The following is a 20,360-nucleotide window of genomic DNA, read 5'->3' as shown; positions in this document are numbered from 1 at the left end:
TTCTTACTCTTTTACTTTTTAAGAGCTTTACAAGTTAATCCCACATAAATTAAAAATACATGTCCTCTTTACAAGAAGATTCATTGGCCATAAAGCAGAATAGCCTGCCAAACATGTTTTGTTAATGTTACTTGAGCATTATTTTAGAATAATAAAACAAATACAGATAGTCCTCAATTAGTAACTAGCTCGGAGAGTGACCATTTGCAGCTACAACGGTGATGAAAAAGTAACTTTGTGACCAATCTTCGTATTTACAACCTTTGCAGCAATTCTCTCTCTCTTTCAGTCACATGTTCACCATTAGTCAGTACATGTTGTCTTGTACCTGACCTGCTTCTTTTTTCCCTTTGCAGAGCGGAGAGTGCCTAAACAAACTATCTCTTCCTGAGCTGCTTTTCTATGCAACACAGCACATCTCTAAAAAAAAGTCTTAACTGCAAGTTAACAAGATCAGCTCTGGGAACTTAATTACAGGCAGCTACTGCCTGTAACTGACCAGACTTTAATCAGTTTTACACCTTCTGCTTTTGTTTTCTTGCTAAGTGAACCAGGATTCCCACTAGCACATTCTTTTCAAAGTGAATTCCCCACTGTATCCCTCCTTACTCTCATGTAATCCCTTTCTCTCCAATTAATGTAAATACAAACATCAATTCACTTGTCATTAATTATCCTGACACTGGGGTGAGGATTCAAAAGGGCAAAGGAGTAGAGAAAAAGGACTTTAAGAGTTGCCTTTTGACTCAATTTCCTTAGAAGTCAAGTTCCAGAAACTTTCCCTGCCCTTTGGACTCACCTGACTGTCTTGGACTGTATCCTTCGGGAGCTATAAAGCAAAGCAAAGCTTAAATAAAATCATAAATACAGTGGCCATGTGATTTTTCACTTAGTGACCTCTTTGCTTAAGAACTATGTTGCTGGTTCCTGCAGCTGCTAATGAGGACTAACCGTATTTTAAAGGTAGATTTAGTCTCAGTGTCTCCCTCTGCTCCAAATAATCAGAACTGGGAAAACAAAATTTGTGCATCAAAATATTTGTTATTTATATGTATTTAAAAATATATATTAAAGGCAACTCTGAAAGCTGCCCTTCTACAAGCAAATCATTTCAAATTGGGGAGCGCACTAGCTGAAATTGAAAAGAAGCCTAAACCGTCTCATCTCTTGAATAACTGCATTTCAAAATGGAAAGAAAAGGTAATGATATGGGTTATGGTACTACATGTCCGTACGATGATTATATAAATCTGAAATAGTCCACTCTCAGCATGAACATTTGACTACTGGTTAACCAACTTGAAGGTGGTTATATCTTGGTATATACACACCATGTCAGTTATTATATTACATATTCTCAGGTTTGACAGGAGGCTGTAAGTGAAGTTTACAATCTTCTAATCCTTTCTGCATGATTTTACTGCTTTATTTATTAATATTTACTGGGAGGTGATACTACCATTTTAAAGTTTATACTACCCTATTTGTTAATCTTAATCCCTTTTCTTGCCTATATATAGCTAGAACATGTATTATAATATTTTGTTTTTCATAGTGCTTTTAGCCAAAATTCTTTACATGTCTTTCTCCTACTGTATTCTGATATTGTCAATTCATATTTCCTCTGTAGTTATTAATACCTTTCGTTTCTTTCTTTCATTTTCATTTTTCTGTTGCCAATAACTTGTCTTCATGATAGGGGAAAAACCAAAAAAAAAAAAAAAAACACCTCTTTTTTGTTGTTCCCAAATAGTCTTCTGGAGCATGTTTAGTTTTTCAAGCATTTATATGCCTAGACCCCAAAAGCCTCATTTATTCAAAGGAAAATTGGTGAGCACCCCTACCCCACCCCTTCTCACCTAAGTATTAAGCTGCAGCCACTCATATTTTTTATTCTGAAGCCATGCAACTCCCAGGAACATTTTTGGAAATGGAACAAATTTCAGAAATTGATTATTTTTATTGTGGCATACTAGATTTCCATTTATTTAATGTTAGATTCTTTTAATATGTATAAGGTAGATGGGCTTGGAAATATTCATAGATACCCTCCCCATTTATTGTCATTAATGTGTTGCGTGCTCTCAAAAGTATACATATACATCACACATATATAAACATGCTATATACAACATATGTATATTACCTAAACCCTTACATATAAATACATATACATATTAATCACTGTCTATCTTGAATACATAGCGGAAAGAGAAAGCTTGAGAGTTCACAAGATTAATACTGTATGGAACAAAAATATGACTGAATCTGGATGTTCTGCTTCGGATACCACAAAGCCCCCTCCCAGAAAGTTACAAGGAAAACAGGTCGTGAAGAGAATGTGTAGTGTCCCAGACAATCCTGCAAACCCTGCTCAAGCAATGCTTATATGCCATGTCCTGGATGGGAGGGAGTGAACGGTCAAGAATCTTTTCTGCCATGCTCACCACTCTCTGCACCACCTTTTTGTCTAGAGCAGTGATGCTTCCAAACCAGACTGTGATGCTGTATGATAGGATGCTCTCGATTGTCCCTCTGTAGAAAGTGGTTAGGACAGGGGAAGGAAGATGTGCTTTTCTCATGCAACACAGAAAATGCAAGCACTGCTGTGCTCGCTTCACCAGTGTCTCGCTGTTGACTGACCAAGCTAGCCTACTCATTAGCTGCACACCCAGAAATTTGATGCTGGTAACCATCTCCACAGATGAATCATTAATGCATAGAGGAGTGTGGCTGTGCCTGCCTTTTCTGAAATCGACAGTGATCTCTTTACTTTTCCCAACGTCTAAAACTAGGCTGTTTTTCTTACACCAGTTCACCAAACCCTCTACCTCGTGGTAAGCACCCTTATTGTCATCTTGAATAAGGCCCACTACTGTTGTATCATCTGCAAAATTCACAATATGGTGAACCAACAGTCATGAGTCAACAGGGTGAACAGCAGTGGACTTAGGATGCAGCCCTGGAGAGAACCTGTGCTCAAGAAAATGGGGTAGAAAATATTAATCCCAACTCGCACATACTGGGGCCTATCAATAAGAAAATCAAGAATCCAGTTGTACAAAGGAGTATTAAAACCTAAAAGGCCCAGTTTGCTATTAGATGCTGCGGAAGGATTGTATTAAATGCCGAACTGAAGTTGACAAGCAGCATTCATACATGGGTATTTATTTCCTCTGTCACGGGTGTCAAACTCGTCACATCACATGTTGTGACATATTGCAACTTTTTTTTCATTGCTGGAGCTTGGGTGGACGCAGCCTCTGAATGATGCAACCAGCCTGCGGGCCGGCAGTTTGACCCCCCTGCTCTAAGTGCTCCAAGCTCAGATGGAGAACAGAAGAAATAGCATCCTCTGTACATCTACATTTTGATACTGACTTGAAAAATCCTCCAGAAAGGATATCTGACTTGTATTGTAGCCCCTAAATAAACTTTTTAAAGCAGTGGTTCTCAACCTTTTTAATGCCGCGACCCCCAACCGGTCATAAGTCGAAGACTACTCAACCGGTCGTAAGTCGAGGACTACTCAACTGGTGCAGCACCGTTTGCAGAATGGGACTTTTGGCGGGCTCAGCAGGGCAGAGACAGCCTGGACAATTCCTATTGGCTTTTGAAAGCCAATAGAATTAGACTCTATTCAAGAGAGTCTATTCTATTGGCTTTCAAAAGCCAATAGAATAAAAGGGAGTAGCACAGCTAAGGAAAAGGGGGAAAAAATGGCAGACTGCGTTGTTTGGCGACCCCCGTGAAATGGTCATTCAACCCCAAATGGGGTCCCGACCCACAGGTTGAAAACCACTGTTTTAAAGGTTCCTTCTCCTACTCCCACCCCTGAGCCTATAGGACAAAGCCAACAATTAAGAGATTCTAATAGAATGGCACTCAAAGATGCAGGTTTATTAAAAATAGAATGTCATTGAAAGCTGATCCAGGAAAGTTCCAGTTCCTCAAGAGAGACGTGTAAAGGGGGAGAGAAGCAGTGCTTTTTTTCTAAAAAAAAAAAAAAAGGTGCTGGAACTCACACATATCATATAACCTGCCTTGCCTACCCTACAAGGTTCCATCCAAAAAAGGTGCCGGAACTTCGTTCTGGGCATTTTATGACAAAAAAAGCCCCGGGGAGAAGTATCACACAACACTATAGACAACACACATGGCAACTTTACTCGCTAAGCTCTTGTGTATGGCAAGTTTTTCCCTGCTGTGCTACAGATCAGGATGGTTGCAGAGCTGCAGGTAAAAAAAAAAAAAAAGGGGGGGGGGGCTTCTTTCCAGTAGCCTTCAAATCAAAGCTCTTCAGAATCCTGACTTTAGAAAATCTTCCTACATCTTCTTTCCAATCAACAATGTTTAGATGTTGTGGTTGAATTCTGTGGCTTGCAGGATGATTGCTTTAAATGTTTGCAGAATTAGAATGTATCTATGGTGATAGTTTTTTTTACAGGATTATTGACCAAGAAATCTGAGTTGAATACTTCTTCAACAGGCAAAGAGAAACAATACTGTTTTCTTCTCCCTTTAGGACTGTCTACATAGTTCTGTGACAATCACTTGCCCGGTTACAAAGAGAAGCATTAAACAGACCTTGAAAATGAGGACCACCAGTGAATCTGGGATTAGGTCAAGCTGCCCGCCAGGTAAATTATTCATTTATTTATTGCCAGCTAATATCACCCCTATTTCCATCTGTCTGTCTCTTTCTTTTTTTGTCTGTGTACGCCTTTGGGACAATTTTTGATTCTGACAACTGCCTGAACAAATCCCTACAGTTTTCTTGGCAAGGCTTTTCAGAAGTAATCTACCATTGTCTCCTTCCCAGAGCAGAGTGAGAGTGACTGGCTCAAGGTCAGCCAGCTGGCTTCATGCCTATGACAGGACTTGAACTTCTGGTCTTCCAGTTTCTAGTGTAGTGCTTGTTTTCCTTTCATAAATACATAGTAGCTGGAAAAAGGTATTGATATTCTGTCAAGGATATATTAGAAAGCTAGGCATCAAATAATAAGTCTAAATAGAGATTTAAAAGAAGAGCTCAGTTTATTGGCAGATTCCTCAGACCCCAGTTATTTCTGTTATTCTTCCCCACTCAGTTGTTCCTTGACTGCAAAGCTAATTGTATTCTACTTCATACACTAATGGAGCAGCTATTAATGAAAGAAAGATTGAGCCAAAACAATGCTTTGCTGCAAAGGTAATTTAAAAAATAAAAAAATAGATATTAGAATTTGGAATTTCTTTAAAGAAGACACTAAACTGCAGCTACTCTTAATATGCTGTGGGCTAGGAACTGAGGGGATATTTTCCATGTCAACTCATTTCGAAACAGGCTTTCTTTTTTTCAGATTTAGCTGAGAAATAGTGTATTTTGTGGTACATTCACTTATCTATACATACACACAGGGCAGAATTGTCTGCAAATAAGGAACATCGTAGAAAAAATGCCAGGGGCAAGCCACATGCATATGGTTTGCCAAGAAAACGGATTGTACCTATGCGGTCATCAGCAGTTGCGTTTGTCTTTGAGACATTTCCTTCCTCTGCAGGTGGTCCTCGACTTACAAAAGTTTGTTTAGTGACCATTGAAAGTTACAGCAGAACTGAAAAAAGTGACTTATGACTGGTTTTCACAGTTGTGGACCTTTGCAGCATCCCCGTGGCCGTATGATCAAAATTCCGATGATTGGCAATTGGTTCATCCTTATGACGGTTGCTGCGTCCCAAGGCCATGTGATCTCCTTTTGCGACCTTCTGATAAGCAAAGTCAATGAGGGAAGCCAGATTCACTTAACAGCAACTAACTAATCAACTGCAATGATTCGCTTAACAACTATGGCAAGAAAAGTCATAAAATGGGGCAAAACTCACTTAACAAATGTCTCACTTAGCAACAAATATTTGGGTTCAACTGTGGTTGTAAGTTGATGTCTACCTGTATAGAGAAAAGGGAATCAACTGGGCCAATATTAAAAATATTCCATTTTTGGGGGTTGACATTGCAGAAACAGGGACCGGTGTGAATTCCACCACCTCCTTGCAACCGGAGAATTCAGAAAACAGAACGTGCCGAGCTTTGTATGACTACCACACAGAAAGAGAGGATGAGCTTTGCTTAAGTAAAGGTAACATTTACTCATCCTAATCTCAATAGAAATTGGGGGGGGGGGAAGAAGCGAGTTAGAAATGCAAATATCTTTCAACTATTGTAATGAAAAATCAATGGGTGCTATCTCATACATTTATTTATTTATTTTTAACGAAGAGGACCCATTAAAATGTCATAGAACTATTTGGGGTCCTCTGTCAGGGTTTGCCAACCTCAGCTTATCACAGCTGATTTGTTATTCAGAGTTTTTTCTCTTTGTGATGCTCTTCAGTATTCCTACTGGGGTCATCTCAAGGCAGCTGCCCGTATTTTTAATTCCCCTTATTGGATGCTAAAAATGAATATGGAGAAAGACTGAAGAGTAACCAAGTCTGCACAGTACTCATCTGCCTAAAATCCTGAAAGCTTGTGTGTCATTTCAGAATGTTGTTCTGCCTAGGGCAGGCCCTGGGATAACTGTTTCATAACGCAACAAGAGAAAGATATGCCATTAGAATTACTTTGATGAGCAATCTCAGAGTTTGAGCAAACTATGTAAAAAACTTTTCAAAAGAAACTAATCTAGTAACGGTTTGAACCCTCCCTAATTGCACCTGTGTGCCTCAAATAATAGTAATTATCTCAATAATAAACGGACTGGGAAAATACAGGTTTAAAACAGCTGTCCTAAGATTGCCAAATTAAAACCCAAGGGAAAAAAAAATTGTGGCTTCCTTATTATAATCACATGGAAGAATATTATAATCACAACTTGAACATTTTTGCAGATGTTCGCTGATCAAAGATAAACAGCTTGAAAAAAAAAGATGGAAATCTATGCATTAAAAAAAACAGCTAGGGATTTAAGAAACTGAATTGATCTTGCAAAAGGACCGGCCTACAGCTAAAGGCTACTAAAAGCAACCGTCTATATCAGGGGTCTTCAAACTTGGCCCTTTTATGACTTGTGGACTTCAACTCTCAAAATTCCTCAGCCAGCGTGCCTGAAGTCCACAAGTCATAAAAGGGCCAAGTTTGAAGACCCCTGGTCTATATCTTGTGATAGAGCTTTAGAAATCAAGCTTGTCATAAATTGGTTCAAAGATGTGGTCCGTGATTGAGCTAAGCAACAATGGGGTTGCTATGATCCAGAGGAATGGAATAAATTTCATTCAGAATTCAAAGAGTGCGCCATTTTTTTTCCTAACCCAGCTTTAGCTCTGCAAGTTGTGTCTCTTGATTTTCTTCCTACCTACGTGCGAGATGCACTCGAGAGCAGGCGCCTTGTTTGAAAGACTAGAGAGAAGGCCTTCTATACATCTGTCCTCCATTGGCCAGTAGATATTGTCCCATGCATTAGATTAAATAACGACACAACATAATTAAGTAAATCTTAACTGGCTTGTATTATTATCCTTTTAGGCGACGTAATTGTGATTCATCGCAAAGACAAGAGTGGCTGGTGGTACGGTTCTAGAAAGGGGGAAAAGGGCAATTTCCCTGCTACATATGTGGAAGAAGTGACTCTCTTGACTGACAAGAGTGACGAAGAACTGTCGCTTTAAAACAAAAGGAAAAATAATCACCCCAATATGGATAACAAATCCAACAGACACGTTTCTGTGTTCAGAATGGAAGCCAAAGAACAATTGTCTTTATTTACAAGAAGCTCTGAAACTGATATTTGGTGAATTAGCATTGCAACAAAGCAATTAAGAGACAACTTACATGAAATCCCTTTTAAATGATATTAACTCTTAAATCATCACGTTAACCAGTCTTTGCAACAGAATGAAAGGGAAACTGACATTTATTTCTGAAATGCCAAGAGGAAGTCAATTTACCATAGACTATTCATGAACTGAATTGACACAATATAATCAAATTTTACACCATGGTTGTTGTTTTTTCCAGACTCATAAGACTTTAGAAGGACATGAAGATAATAGCATCCCTATTGCAAGGCTGAGCAAGCCAGAAACTTGTTCTGCTAGAAGATAAAAAAAAAACTTCTAATTTTCAAATATATCCCCTTGAGGGGATCCTAGGATTGTTGTTTTCTTGCATGATGAGGTAAGACAATCATCCAACAGATGACCGGTTACTATTTCCTAATTCTATTAGGTTATGGTTAGATATGTTACATTTGAATCCTATTCTTCTTTCAAGAGTTATGTGCAGCACATCTGGTTTTCCACCCAGGCCTATTTTATTCTCATAATCACCATCTAACCCAGGTTACATAAATAACTCAAAATAAGAGTGAAGATCTGGATCTAAGTTTTCACGGTCATTGTCCAAGATTCTCAAGCCGTTACAAGACTTTTATTCTTCCTAAGTATGAAGTGACAAAATGTGAAGGCGGATTTAGAAACTAAGCAGTGCTTTATTGGTAGGTCAAAGCAATGAAGGCTTTTCTAACATTGGCAATAAATGCAGAGAAATTGTTGGTTTCTCTCACTTTCCGCTGCAGTTCTTCTATGCAGTCCAAGGGAGGAGAACAAGAGATCACTAGGAAAAAGCAGTGAATTATATTCTTTAAAAAAATTGAAAACAAGACATCCTAACTTGGTATATATCAGTAATGGTGAACCTTTTAGAGACCAAGTGCCCCAAAACCACTCTGTCCAGCCCCCCACCCCGCCCCCCATCCCACCCTACATGCAAGGCACCCACCGCCTCCACGGCCTGCCACAGATCGCCCAGGTGGCCCCGCAACGCCATGGCAGCCACGCCCTCTGCCTGCGCCCCGCAGCATCATCTATGCATGACAGGGCACGAGGGCAGAGTCTTGTCCCCGCTTCCCAGCTGCCATGTCCTTGGCTGCACTGCTCCGTATGGGCCACGCCTGGGGGCGACACTCCTCCGGGTGGGCTGCTGGTGAGGAAGGGGCTGCGGGGGGAGCTGGGGCGATGGCACGCGTGCCCACAGAGAAGGCTCTGAATGCCACCTCTGGCATGTGTGCCATAGGTTCGCCACCACTGGTATATATTATATTATGACCTATTTTGTCATAAAAGTCAGAAAATGACATAGCAAAAAAAATATATCCTGCATTCACTTCTCGTAATTTTCAATTTCAACATAAAACCAAGAAACACATCTGTGGGCAGCTGGATGCTAGCTTCATATTATTGGCTATCTCTTACGCTGTAAGTAATTGCGAAGGGTTTAAATTTTCTTGATGGCTTTCACTGAAATAGATTACTCTATTTTGATTTGGTTTGCTATAACTGTTTGGGAATTTTTAATAAATGGGTCAATACATTCTAAGAAGAGTGGGGTATCTTTTACCATTACTTCTAAACAGCTGCTAGGTAACTGGCCACTGATACTCTACAGTGCAGAAGTAAGGGAATGGATAGCTAACAAGAATGACCTTACAAATCATTCAGAGAGGGTCTCCAATGGTGAATGTCCTGCAGAAGAGGACTTCTTTTCTATTCATCCATCTAGAGAGACCCTTGAAGTAGCCACTCTATAAGATTCTATAATAGTGATGGCGAACCTTTTAGAGACCGAGTGCCCAAACTGCAACCCAAAACCCACTTATGCATCGTCGGGTGCCGGGTGGGTGTGGCCCATTGGCTGGATGTGGCTATTGGCTGGGCGTGGCTGCGGTGGTAATGGCAGACTGGGACTAAAAAGTTCAATCAATCAAATCCAACTTTGCAAGATCTTTTTTTTTCCCCGCGAGAAGTTGAAATTGACGGATTGAACCTTCTTTTTATATATATATATACATGGCGGCAGAAGCCTAAAGCGAAAAGGTTTTATAAAATCCAGCTGAAGGCCTAGAACTGGGGCGACGGCATGCGTGCCCACAAAGAGGGCTCTGTGTGCCACCTCTGGTACCCGTGCCATAGGTTTGCCACCATTATCCTATAAGAATGCAATCACCTTGGTGCTTCGCTCGCAGCATTGCCCCGTTCAGCACACCCTTCCAGGATTCACATAATCCTAAGTGCGTCTGCACTATATAGGGGTCCTTTGGTCCTTGGCTTACGAACTTTCATTCAGTGAACAGCTGGTGCTCAACGTTATGGCCCTTGTGACTGCAATCTGGCCTCTTGGCGACCCATTCACACTTAGGACGGATGGCCAAGCCCTCCATGATCGTGCGATCACCATTTGCAATCTTCCCTTCTTGCAGGGAACATTGCAAGCCACGTCACTCTCTACGCAGCGTGCTGCCCCCCCACCCCACCCTAGAGAGAAGGCTTTCTCTCTAGCCTAAAGAAGGCAGGGCAGGGATGTGCTGTGCAGAGGAACAAAGCCAGAACAGATTTGTTTTTCTGCACAGCCCACCACTTGCCCTCCCCACCCTCAGGCCAGAGAGGAAAACTTTCTTTCTCTTCCTTTCTAATGCATGGTGGGGGAGGGGAGCCAACGTGCTGGGCCAGAGAAAGAAAGCTTAGAACATTTGGGATCCAGGCCCTTCTTCTCTGGCTTGGCATACCATTTCGGTGCATGGAGGGGATCTGCTTGCTTTCTTTTGGCAGACAGCTCTTTTGCTCCATTTGTTGAGTGACCTATAACAGGGGTTGGCAACCTTGGCTCTTTTATGACTCGTGGACTTCAACTCCCAGAATTCCTGAGCCAGCCAGGCTGAGGGGAAAGGGAGAGGTTTCCAAGCTGAGCCATGCTGGCTCAGAAATTCTGGGAGTTGAAGTCCACGAGTCATAAAAGAGCCAAGGTTGCCTAGCCCTGACCTATAACAACCACAGCTGGGAGGGCAGGGACAGCGGTCGCTGAGTGAGATGATCACATGGGTGCCTCATTTAACGACTGCAATGACTTATGACTGTAATGGGCAAGATCCTTTATGGTTGTTACTCCAGGACTACCTGTAAAACCAAACTGCTGCTTCAGTTGTTAAAAAAAAAAAAAAAGGAGAGCAAACCTTCGAGCCAAATGATCTTTTTCAAGCAGGAATGAAATAAGAAATCGGAACAGATCTCACGTAAAGTTGCCAAAACAAAAGTCTTAAATGTTTTAAGCCCAGCTTTGTTTGACAGAAGGCAGGGAAGTTTTGGAACATGGGACATACTATAACCTGATGTATAATAGACTAGTAAATTGTTCAAGCCCTTAGGGGGGAAAAAAACATGGAAAAACCAGAAGTTGCCAAGAGAAGTATATAAAAATTAAGGCAAAAACTGAACTACAACCTTAAAACAATCATTCCAATACTGAAGGCTTTTAGTAGAATGAAAAGGTGATGAGAACAGGTGTGAGCTTATTTTGATATAAAGGAAATTGGAAAATAAGACACTGTTGGAAGTTCTGTACATACCTTCGTAAGCTCCCTCTTCATTTATGGAAAGAGTAAGTACGTATGGCTTTTGGAAATCTTTACGATCAATGCAGCGAAATACAAACTGCAAATGCTTATCTAGATGCAAAAATAGGGATGCATTAAATCTCAGGTATGCCAGATAAAATTAATTTGTATATATTTCAGTGGTACTGCCATTTTATAAAGTCTTAAACATTTCCTCCTTTATTCTCACATTTTAAGAAATTACTAGCAATGAATGTCTAAATAGTGTAGGAAATGGTGTGGAAAACGGCAAACTGTTCCTCCCGGGAGGCTTTGACCAATCACAGCTCCTGGTTTATTTGCAAAGAGACTTATTTCTACTTTGAGAAATGCTCCCTCCCCTGATCCAAATAATCATTTACAAAAGATCAGGAGGAACACGCATAATGCATGATTGGGCTATTGTGTGCTGAAGTTGTTTTTTTTTTTAAAAAAAACAACAACAACCCTAACCCTGAATAATCTTGGTTACAAAATATTAACGCTTCAACTGCAGTTTCAGAAATTCCTTTTAAAGAAGAACAGATGTGTTCAACAGATGTTTGTTCTTTTCTCTGCGTGCACATAAAGAAATAAATGGATGCTAACTGTTTGCCTTTAATAAAGGACAGGCAACCCAAATCCCACAGATGGCTACTATCCCTTTGGAGACTTCTGAAGCCATTTTCTAAGATTTTAAGGATGGAAATGTGAACCGCTTGTCTTCACCAGGGTTTCTGACTCCCAGGTCTATCCTTTAGAGCAGGGGGAGAAAAAGCTATTGGAAGGGATTTAAAAAAAAGGAAGCTGGGTATTTAGGAAGCTGTAATACACACTCACATGTGCTTTTCAGTCCTTGTGGAGACTAGGCAGAAGATAGATGAGCATCCCATTCTAACAAGTCTCTTGATAATACAGTTGAAGGTTTTATCAGCCACAAAAACCTGTCCCTGTTTGACAGAAAGCTTGAGGGCAAAACTAATGTACGTGTGACTGGATTCGCAAACTCAGTTCTAATACTGAAAACCATTTTTTTCATCAAGTCTACGCTCAAAGGGACCCTTGCTTCCTGAGAAAGATTTTATTCCCTATGAAATCATCTGGTGCAGGATTAAGTTTTTGAACTTCATGGTTCTGATCATTATAATAGTAAATGGCATTTTTAAAAGCTTAAGAAGTTACGAAGATTCTTATTGAAGTTCAGACAGAGCAGAGCTCAGTAAAGACATAATGCTCGATATTTGTTCACTGGTTTGCAAAAAACTTATCTTGCACAAAACTCTTGCAAGAAAAATAACCCAGACCACTTAGCACCACAGAAACATTCTAGTCACTCGAGAAAAGCATTATCATCAGAGATATTGTAGGAAGAGCTGAGTTAGTCTGTGAAGCAAAAAAAAAAAAAAAAAAAAGCAAGAAATCTGGTAGCAGCTTTTTCAGCTAAATTTTCAGGGGAAAATTTTCAAGACATGCAAAATGTATTGTTTTGGGGATGAAGCATTCCCTTTTCTTCTGAACTATGCTTTTAGAGATCCCTCAGTTTTTTCATAAATCAAAGGACAGAACTGGCATTTCTGAGTCACGGGGATTCAGTGTTTTAATATGGTGTTGCTTGGAACTTTCCGTCCTCCAAATGATGCCATCTGCACAGCCTTAATTATCATGGTAACTAATTGGAAACCACATGCTAACTGGGACTGAAGCAAGCAATGAGTGGGGCAAAACCTGAAGTGGACAATGACCCCTACTCTGCTTGCCCCCGTTTTTTGACAGACCTCTTCCTCTTTCATTCATTTCCTAAAATTGTTAAGCAGGAGGATGAAGATAAGGGTAACTGGGGGAAGACTGGAGGGCTGAATTGGTCTCTTACAGAGAGCTTTTAAAATGAGGCTGAGCTAGCAGGGATGGACTGCACAGACAAAAGATTGTTGAATGAAATAAGATTTTCCCTTGCAGAAGCCTTTGGCAATATTGCAAATCTGTGTGGAAAATTTAGTACTTTTTAAGATTATTATATAGCATAGCAGCAACTATCATCAGCTTTATAGGAGAAAAGTAAATGATTTTTCCACAAAATGTAACGTCAGTCATTCCGAAGCAGAAATGCGTGCACCAATCTTACCGCATGTTTTCCGTATTTCTAACCCAAGCCTCTCTTTGAATAATTTTTCAGCCTTGTGAAGTCTTTCCTCCATTTCTTCTGCTGTTTTATGCTTTGCTGGGATTTAAAAAAAGAAAAAAAGCTTCAACAACTCCACTACGCTTATGCCTAGGTTCATTTTTTAATAAGCTGATAAATGTATGAAATCAAGCATCTTTTTTTTTCAGCATTAGTACCTGATTTTTTTCAAAAAAAGTAAACAATTTATTTGACAACTTCACCTAATTTATCATTTGCAGTTCCTTAACAGGTTACCTAAATTACATTGCATTTGTGTGAACTACATTATCTGGGATCATGTAATGCTCTTTAGTTACTGAGTTCTGGGAAGGAAACATCACAACAGACAGTTCACTGCTGGAAGAAGACAAAAAATGAATCCAACCGAACATGGATAATAGCCTTTATTAGGATTTCTTTGGTAGTGATAAGAACAAAGCAGACTCACTTCTCTGCTCTTATTTCATTTGCAAAGAGTAACTGGTAGCCGTTTCAGCTGACCAGATCCCTCCTCAGGGACGGGAAGGAGAAGCCCTTGCAGGTTTACCGAGAGGAGGTAGTTTGTGGGACAACATTGCTCAGATCTGCTGTACTTTATTTAGTTGGACAGTGTTCTATCCCAGCCTTTAGCCGTCCTTGTTAAAGGCACAAGGACCAAACCCCTGTTGATAAAATAGGCTGGAGACTTTAAAACAAAACAAATCCCTTTTAATATGGGTGACAAACCTGCCAAATAGTCCAAAACACAAACAGCAAAACTCAATCCAAATAAAAGAAATAGTCCACAGGAAACACGATGCAAACAGAAGAGTAGTCACAAGCAAGATGAACAAACCAGGATCCAAAGAAGTACTTTGCAAACGGTTGCCTTCAGCAACCAGCACTGCCCACACCTCCTCTTTTTATACAGCAGTCCCAAGGCGTTGCCTCTCAGTGCCTTCTCCTTTTACCCTGGAGTTGCCGTATTGACTGCTGCTGATTTCTCGCTAATTGATGATGTGTGCATGCATCAATTAGCATGTCCATCAGGTGTGAGTCCTCTGAGTCTGACTCATTCTCCTCACATAGCTGAGCTTCATCAGGAACACGACCGGAGGGCCCAGGCTCTGCATCAAACCGTGAGTCCTGTAATTCATCAGAGCTTCCCTTTGCCCCTGATGGCCCTTCAAATGCCTCCTCCACCTCCTCCTCAGACTCAGCTGTTGGGAGCACAGGCTGGCACAGAATCACAATAGACAGGTCCTATGAAAGGGACTTATCTGGGATGAGTTTGGGATGAATTTCAGCCAGTTAGCTCTTTGGAGCTAACTACTAACTACTACTTGCGTACTAACTAACTACTACTTGCGTATCAGACCCATTTCCCTCCTGGTTGGTCAAGACCAGCTAGGAGAGGGCATGTAGTTGGCTCCAAGTGATGGTGAATGTTTCTTTGCAGCATAGGGGTTATTGAAGGAGATAGTGGTTTGTTCCCCCCATGACGCCATCCTTGGACCCAACAGTACTGAGCTATTTTCATTCAGCTTCCAACCTTCTAAGGATCAATTGTGAAATAAGTGATAGGTGCATAACTTCTATAGACTCTGGAGGAGGCAGATTATCTAGAGCTTTCCAATCAGGAGTCAGACCAGGTGACAGCACTGAGAAAGCATTGGTTGTGCTCGTGGATAACCTCTGACGAGCTTGATGGGTGTCCTGGTTCTTCTGGATCTTTTGGTGGCTTTCAGTACCGTTGACCATGGTATCCTTCTGGACCAGCTTCAGGGGCTGGGATGAAGGCACTGTTCTGTACTGGCTTTCCTTTCTCCAGGGTTAGTTTCAGCCAATATTGGTGGGGAAAAAGATCTAGCTCTTATGTGGGATGCCTCAGAACTCATCTCTCTTCTCACTCCTACATATGGGTGAGATCATCTGTTGGTACAGAGTGAAATACCATTAATATGCTGATACCAGCTGTAAGAGTCTGAATGAGAGAGACCAGGTCACAGCACAGCTCCGGCAAGACTAAGTGGCTTTGAGTTTATGAGCTGCTGGATGTGATGGTTCTTCATCAAGTATTATTGAACATGTACTGTATGCTTACTTCTAACTGTATAGACTCAGCTTGGAAATCCCACTAAGGTTAAGGCGTCTTCATCTGAAATCAAATATTTCACTTTTCATTTAAAAATGAAGGCAATTTTGCAAAGCAAGCATTAAAACTGAAAATGTTAATATAAAGTACGGTTAAAAACTCAGTCAAGGAAGAGACATGAAGTAGTTTTTCCTGATTACTTTTTTCATGCTTCCCCCCCCCCATTTGATAATGCTCTTTGGAGCCATTTAATAGGGCTAAGTAAAGCATTCAAGAGGCACCAAATTGGCATACAGAGCAGGAATTTAAAAAAACAAACAAACCACACAACTGAAACTTGTATTATTTATTTCACTACAGGGAAAAAAACTTCCATGTAAGAGACTTAACATGGTGGTTCCAAATTGACTTTGTTGAAATGGAATAGCTAGCTCCAACATCTCCCGAATCATTATAAAAATATCCAGTATGATATAATGATTAATGTGTTAATTTGAGACCTCGGTATCCCCCATTTAATAACACCCTCAGTTATGAAAGCTCAGGAGATGCTGAGCCAGCCATTCTCTCTCATTCCCCAACAAGATGCTATTCAGGGAAAAACTGGAAGATAAAGTGATATATAGGCAGCCTTGAATTTCAGGAGGAAAGGCAGGATACAAATCTAAACTATACACGTTCAATTTTCCCACTGAAACTTACATTTACTGTTTCTGATTAATTCTTCCTTCAACTCTTGAATGCTGTTCATCAAGTCTGTCTCCTCCTTTTCCTCCTCCTTAATATTAGAAAGAGCTTCTGAGATTTTAGCTTGCTTTTCTTCAGTTGATTTATTCATCTCACAGATTTCTGTATGAAAAACAGAGAATATTTCTTTTTAAATGCAAAAGCTATTTACTTAGGTTTATCCCTCAGTAATTCCAGTAATATAGATTAGTCAATAAAACGTTAAAAAAAAGTTAAGTATCATCTGTTGGAAAGATGCTATGACATACACTGCATAAATATGACAAAATAAATAGTTAAGACTATCTGTCTTATGTAAACACTCACATAAAATATGAAGAAAACCAAAATTCTGTTTTAGTAAACTACATAACATGGATGACACCATATTTATAGTACAACACATTCTCATTAGTCCTTGGATGAGAAACCATCAGGCAGCGGCAAGACTGCACACTTGGCTGGGACGAAAAAGAAAATCCAGAAGAAAGCCACAGAAAGCAATTTCATAGTGTTATTGAGAAAACTACATATCCCTGTAGGCCCCAGAAGCCAAACTCAGCTAATGGAAGATTTTACATTTAGTCCCAGTCCAACAGAAATATACATTCCCATAAAACTGGCACCTTCATCATCTTAATATTATACAATGGACATTATCTAAACAGTTTGATTCATGGATATTTGAGAGGAAAGGAACAGAAGAAGCATTACTGACAATGCAAAGATTATCTGAAGTTCATAACTATACTTCTTTACAATTAAGTACTTAGACGAAGTATTATTATATAACACAAATGGAAGTTAGATCAAGGTTTGGCTTATTCGCACTGCATTCAGCAGTTTACATTTGCTTTTATAGAAAAGGTGGCCCAGACATTATTTTTCAGCTTGACATCAATACTGAATAAAAAATTTTTTCACGGATTCTACTTTGTCTATTAACTTCAAGATCATGTGAAGTGTTAATACCACTTTACAATGCCTTGGTAAGGCCACACTTGGAATACTGCATCCAGTTTTGGTCACCACGATGTAATAAAGATGTTGAGACTCTAGAAAGAGTACAGAGAAGAGCAACAAAGATGATCAGGGGACTGGAGGCTAAAACATATAAGGAACGGTTTCTGGAATTGGGTATGTCTAGTCTAATGAAGAGAAGGACGAGGGGTGACATGATAGCAGTGTTCCAATATCTCAGAGGTTGCCACAAAGAAGAGGGAGTCAAAGCACCTGGAGGCAGGACAAGAAGCAATAGATGGAAACTAATCAAAGAGAGAAGCAACCTAGAACTAAGGAGAAATTTTCTGACAGTTAGAACAATTAATCAGTGGAACAACCTGCCTCCAGAAGCTGTGAATGCTCCAACACTGGAAGTTTTTAAGAGACTGGACAGCAATTTGTCTGAAATGGTATAGGATTTCCTGCCTGAGCAGGGGGTTAGACTAGATGACCTCCAAGGTTCCTTCCAACTTTATTATTATTTTATAAAATAATTGTAAGAAAAATGAGAAATGATTCATACTGTACCATTGGTATACTCATGAAATTTGTTGATAATGTCATCCCCTTCTTTCAGTCTTTTATACCATTTATCTATAATGTTAAAAAACAAAATCAAAACTCAGCCAGAAACTATTGTTATTTATGTATTTTTATTTGCTTTATAGGTAGTCTTCGAGTTACGATCACAATTGATCCCAAAATTTCCATTGCTAAGCAAGACAGTTGTTAAATGAATTTTGCCCCATTTTATGACCTTTCTTGCCACAGTTGTTAAATAAATCGCTGCAGTTGTTAAGTCAGTAATATGTTGTTAAGTGAATCTGGCTTCTCTGTTGATTTTGCTTGTCAGAAGTTTGCAAAAGGTGATCATGTGACCTGGGACACTGCAACCATCATAAATACATGCTCATTGCCAAGTTTCCAAATTCAGATCATGCAGCACCTTGGGGATGCTGCAACGGCCATAAGTGTGAAAAATGGTCATAAGTCACTTTTTTCAGTGTCAGGGAAACTTTGAAGTCACTAAACAGATGGTTATTAGTCAAAGACTATCTGTATGATAAGCTGCCTAGAGTCTTGCAAAAGTGAGATGTGCAGCTATATAAGGTAAATAAATATTGGTACTAGGTTAACTCCTATACAAAGCAGTGATATATATAAATTCATCCTCCTGAGAAAGGTAGGATGTAAATCTAATCAATAAAATCACTGACAAACTTTACAGTCAGACGAAACTCTCCCCAATATGTTGCAAGATGAAAAAAGGAAAATATCATATATAGTTTAGATCAGGTATGTCTAAGCCATTGCCCTCATGTGGTCCTGAACATCTAACAATGTGGCCCCACAAGATTTCATTAAAAAAAATTAAAAATCAAGGAAGCTTGTTATTTATATACATTGTTGTTAGTTGCGAAGTCATGTCCGACCCATCGCGACCCCATGGACAACATTCCTCCAGGCCTTATATACATTAACTACATTATATATGTTATATGAGACCTAAGAAAATTCCTCTTCACTCAATGCGGCCGAGGGAAGCCAAAAGGTTGGACAGGCCTGGTTTAGATACTTTATATATCTTTCTTCTTTTCCATGGTCAGCTTCCCCCCACAATTGATTGCAGAGTTAGAAGGGGGACTGAAGAATATACTTAATATTTCATTTTCTGCTACAACAAATAAACCAGATATAGTTTTACCTGAAAGATTATTTATGGATTCATACCATGAATCTCTGAGCCCCAAAACCTGATCACTAGGCTCGCTGCAACAAGTAGTTTTGAACTTTGTCCAAAATTCCTTTATGTCTTTTTCAAGCATTGTCAGCTCATCATTATCATCTTTCATCTCAGCCATTATTCTAAAAAGAAATAGCAAATAGCAAAAATGAAATAATTGTTCCAGCTTAAGGACGGCTTTGTAATGGAATAGTGTATTAGTCCCAGACTATTACATAATTGCTCATTTAAAAATCCCAGGTATTCAAATCTGGATACCTGAGTATTTTGCATAATGTTTGTAACTGAACATCTCCATCTTAAAACCTTCCGAAAATTTTCATCGAGAACCATAAAGACAGAAACCAAGACATCAAAGCAGGTTTTGAGGGGTATCCATTAGAAAATGTTATGAAACGGAACAAACCATCTAATTCTTTTTCAATGGTATCACAATAGGTAAGTTCCGTTTGCAAAAGCCCTTGATAATTTTCCAAAATATTTTTAGTGTTTCTGCTTTTGTCTCCCTAGAATTATCAAGCGAATTACCATCGTGACACACACAAACACATACGCAGATAAACAAAGACAGACACACATACACAACCGCCTCCCAATCGCTTACCTTTTAGACTTCCCTCGACATTCAAAATTGCAACCAATTTCCCGCCGGCCCTCAACTATCGTCTTCCTGTATTATTGGCTGAGCAGAATGCGCAAACGGGACTCGCCATTGGCTCGCATCGCGGAGAAAGGTCAAACGCTACGGAATCTCTTTTTCCATTGGACAAGAGAGATGAGGTATATGACGGGAGTTGTAGTTTAAAAGCTTTTGCTGCGATTGGTTTGGCTTCCTGGTTTGGAAGCTTGGCGCTCGCTGGAATGACGAAAACGAGCAGGGACGAAAGCGAGGGGACCGCTTTGGGCAGAAATCCTCTGCCCGTGGCCGTGCATCAAGGGTCGCTTTTGTTTTCCTTTAGGGATTGTATGGCGGGCATAGGAAGAAATGCTGCAATGCCAACGTAGAAAGGATGGTAGAAACATCTAGAGAAAAAACGAATAGGAGGTGTCATTTCGGCTCTTTTAACAACCTTTGATTATGTAATTTAAGCCAAAATACGCAACGTATCGGAGCTGTTAATTGCTGAGGAGTTGAGAGGGAAGGCATTTGTCCAAGTTGCTATCAGAAATCAAACCCAGTTTGATGACATCTAATTAAACTATATGGAGATTCTCAGTCATTCAGGTCATAGTTGTCCCAAAAGTGCTTTTTCAAGAGGAACTGGACTT

The 20,360-nt window shown here is 39.9% G+C and overlaps 2 protein-coding genes across 4 annotated transcripts in view; one reads left to right on the top strand and one right to left on the bottom strand.

The window, feature by feature from the left end:
* NOSTRIN (nitric oxide synthase trafficking) overlaps window positions 1-9,360 on the top strand; it is a 35,103-nt gene extending 25,743 nt beyond the window's left edge. For all 3 annotated transcript variants that reach the window (XM_039365452.1, XM_039365455.1, XM_039365453.1), the window contains 4 exons: window positions 1,075-1,200; window positions 4,526-4,640; window positions 6,000-6,119; window positions 7,505-9,360. In XM_039365452.1, coding sequence (XP_039221386.1) covers window positions 1,075-1,200; window positions 4,526-4,640; window positions 6,000-6,119; window positions 7,505-7,647 — 504 coding nt within the window. In that variant the 3' untranslated portion in view covers window positions 7,648-9,360. The remainder of the gene's footprint in view (window positions 1-1,074; window positions 1,201-4,525; window positions 4,641-5,999; window positions 6,120-7,504) is intronic.
* SPC25 (SPC25 component of NDC80 kinetochore complex) lies at window positions 8,449-19,843 on the bottom strand. Its single transcript, XM_039365456.1, has 7 exons — window positions 19,696-19,843; window positions 19,053-19,213; window positions 17,876-17,941; window positions 16,322-16,468; window positions 13,507-13,602; window positions 11,379-11,477; window positions 8,449-8,593 (listed from the first exon to the last, which is right to left on the bottom strand). The coding sequence occupies exons 2-7, from the start codon at window positions 19,207-19,209 to the stop codon at window positions 8,469-8,471; spliced, it is 690 nt and encodes a 229-aa protein (XP_039221390.1). The 5' UTR covers window positions 19,210-19,213; window positions 19,696-19,843; the 3' UTR covers window positions 8,449-8,468.
* Window positions 19,844-20,360: the final 517 nt, after the last annotated feature.

Source organism: Crotalus tigris, unplaced genomic scaffold, assembly GCF_016545835.1.
Source record: "Crotalus tigris isolate CLP2741 ecotype Arizona unplaced genomic scaffold, ASM1654583v1 scf7180000020074.1721668, whole genome shotgun sequence".
NCBI classification, from domain to species: Eukaryota; Metazoa; Chordata; class Lepidosauria; order Squamata; family Viperidae; genus Crotalus; species Crotalus tigris.
This window is presented reverse-complemented; position numbering and strand designations above follow the sequence as displayed.

Coding starts and splice junctions, on each gene's coding strand:
- SPC25 (XM_039365456.1), bottom strand. CDS start 19,209: ATGGCTGAGATGAAAGATGATAATGATGAGCTGACAATGCTTGAAAAA. Junction 16,469..17,875: donor ATTTCATGAGTATACCAATG/GTACAGTATGAA, acceptor TTTTTCATACAG/AAATCTGTGAGATGAATAAA. Junction 13,603..16,321: donor ATTAATCAGAAACAGTAAAT/GTAAGTTTCAGT, acceptor TTTAAATCCCAG/CAAAGCATAAAACAGCAGAA.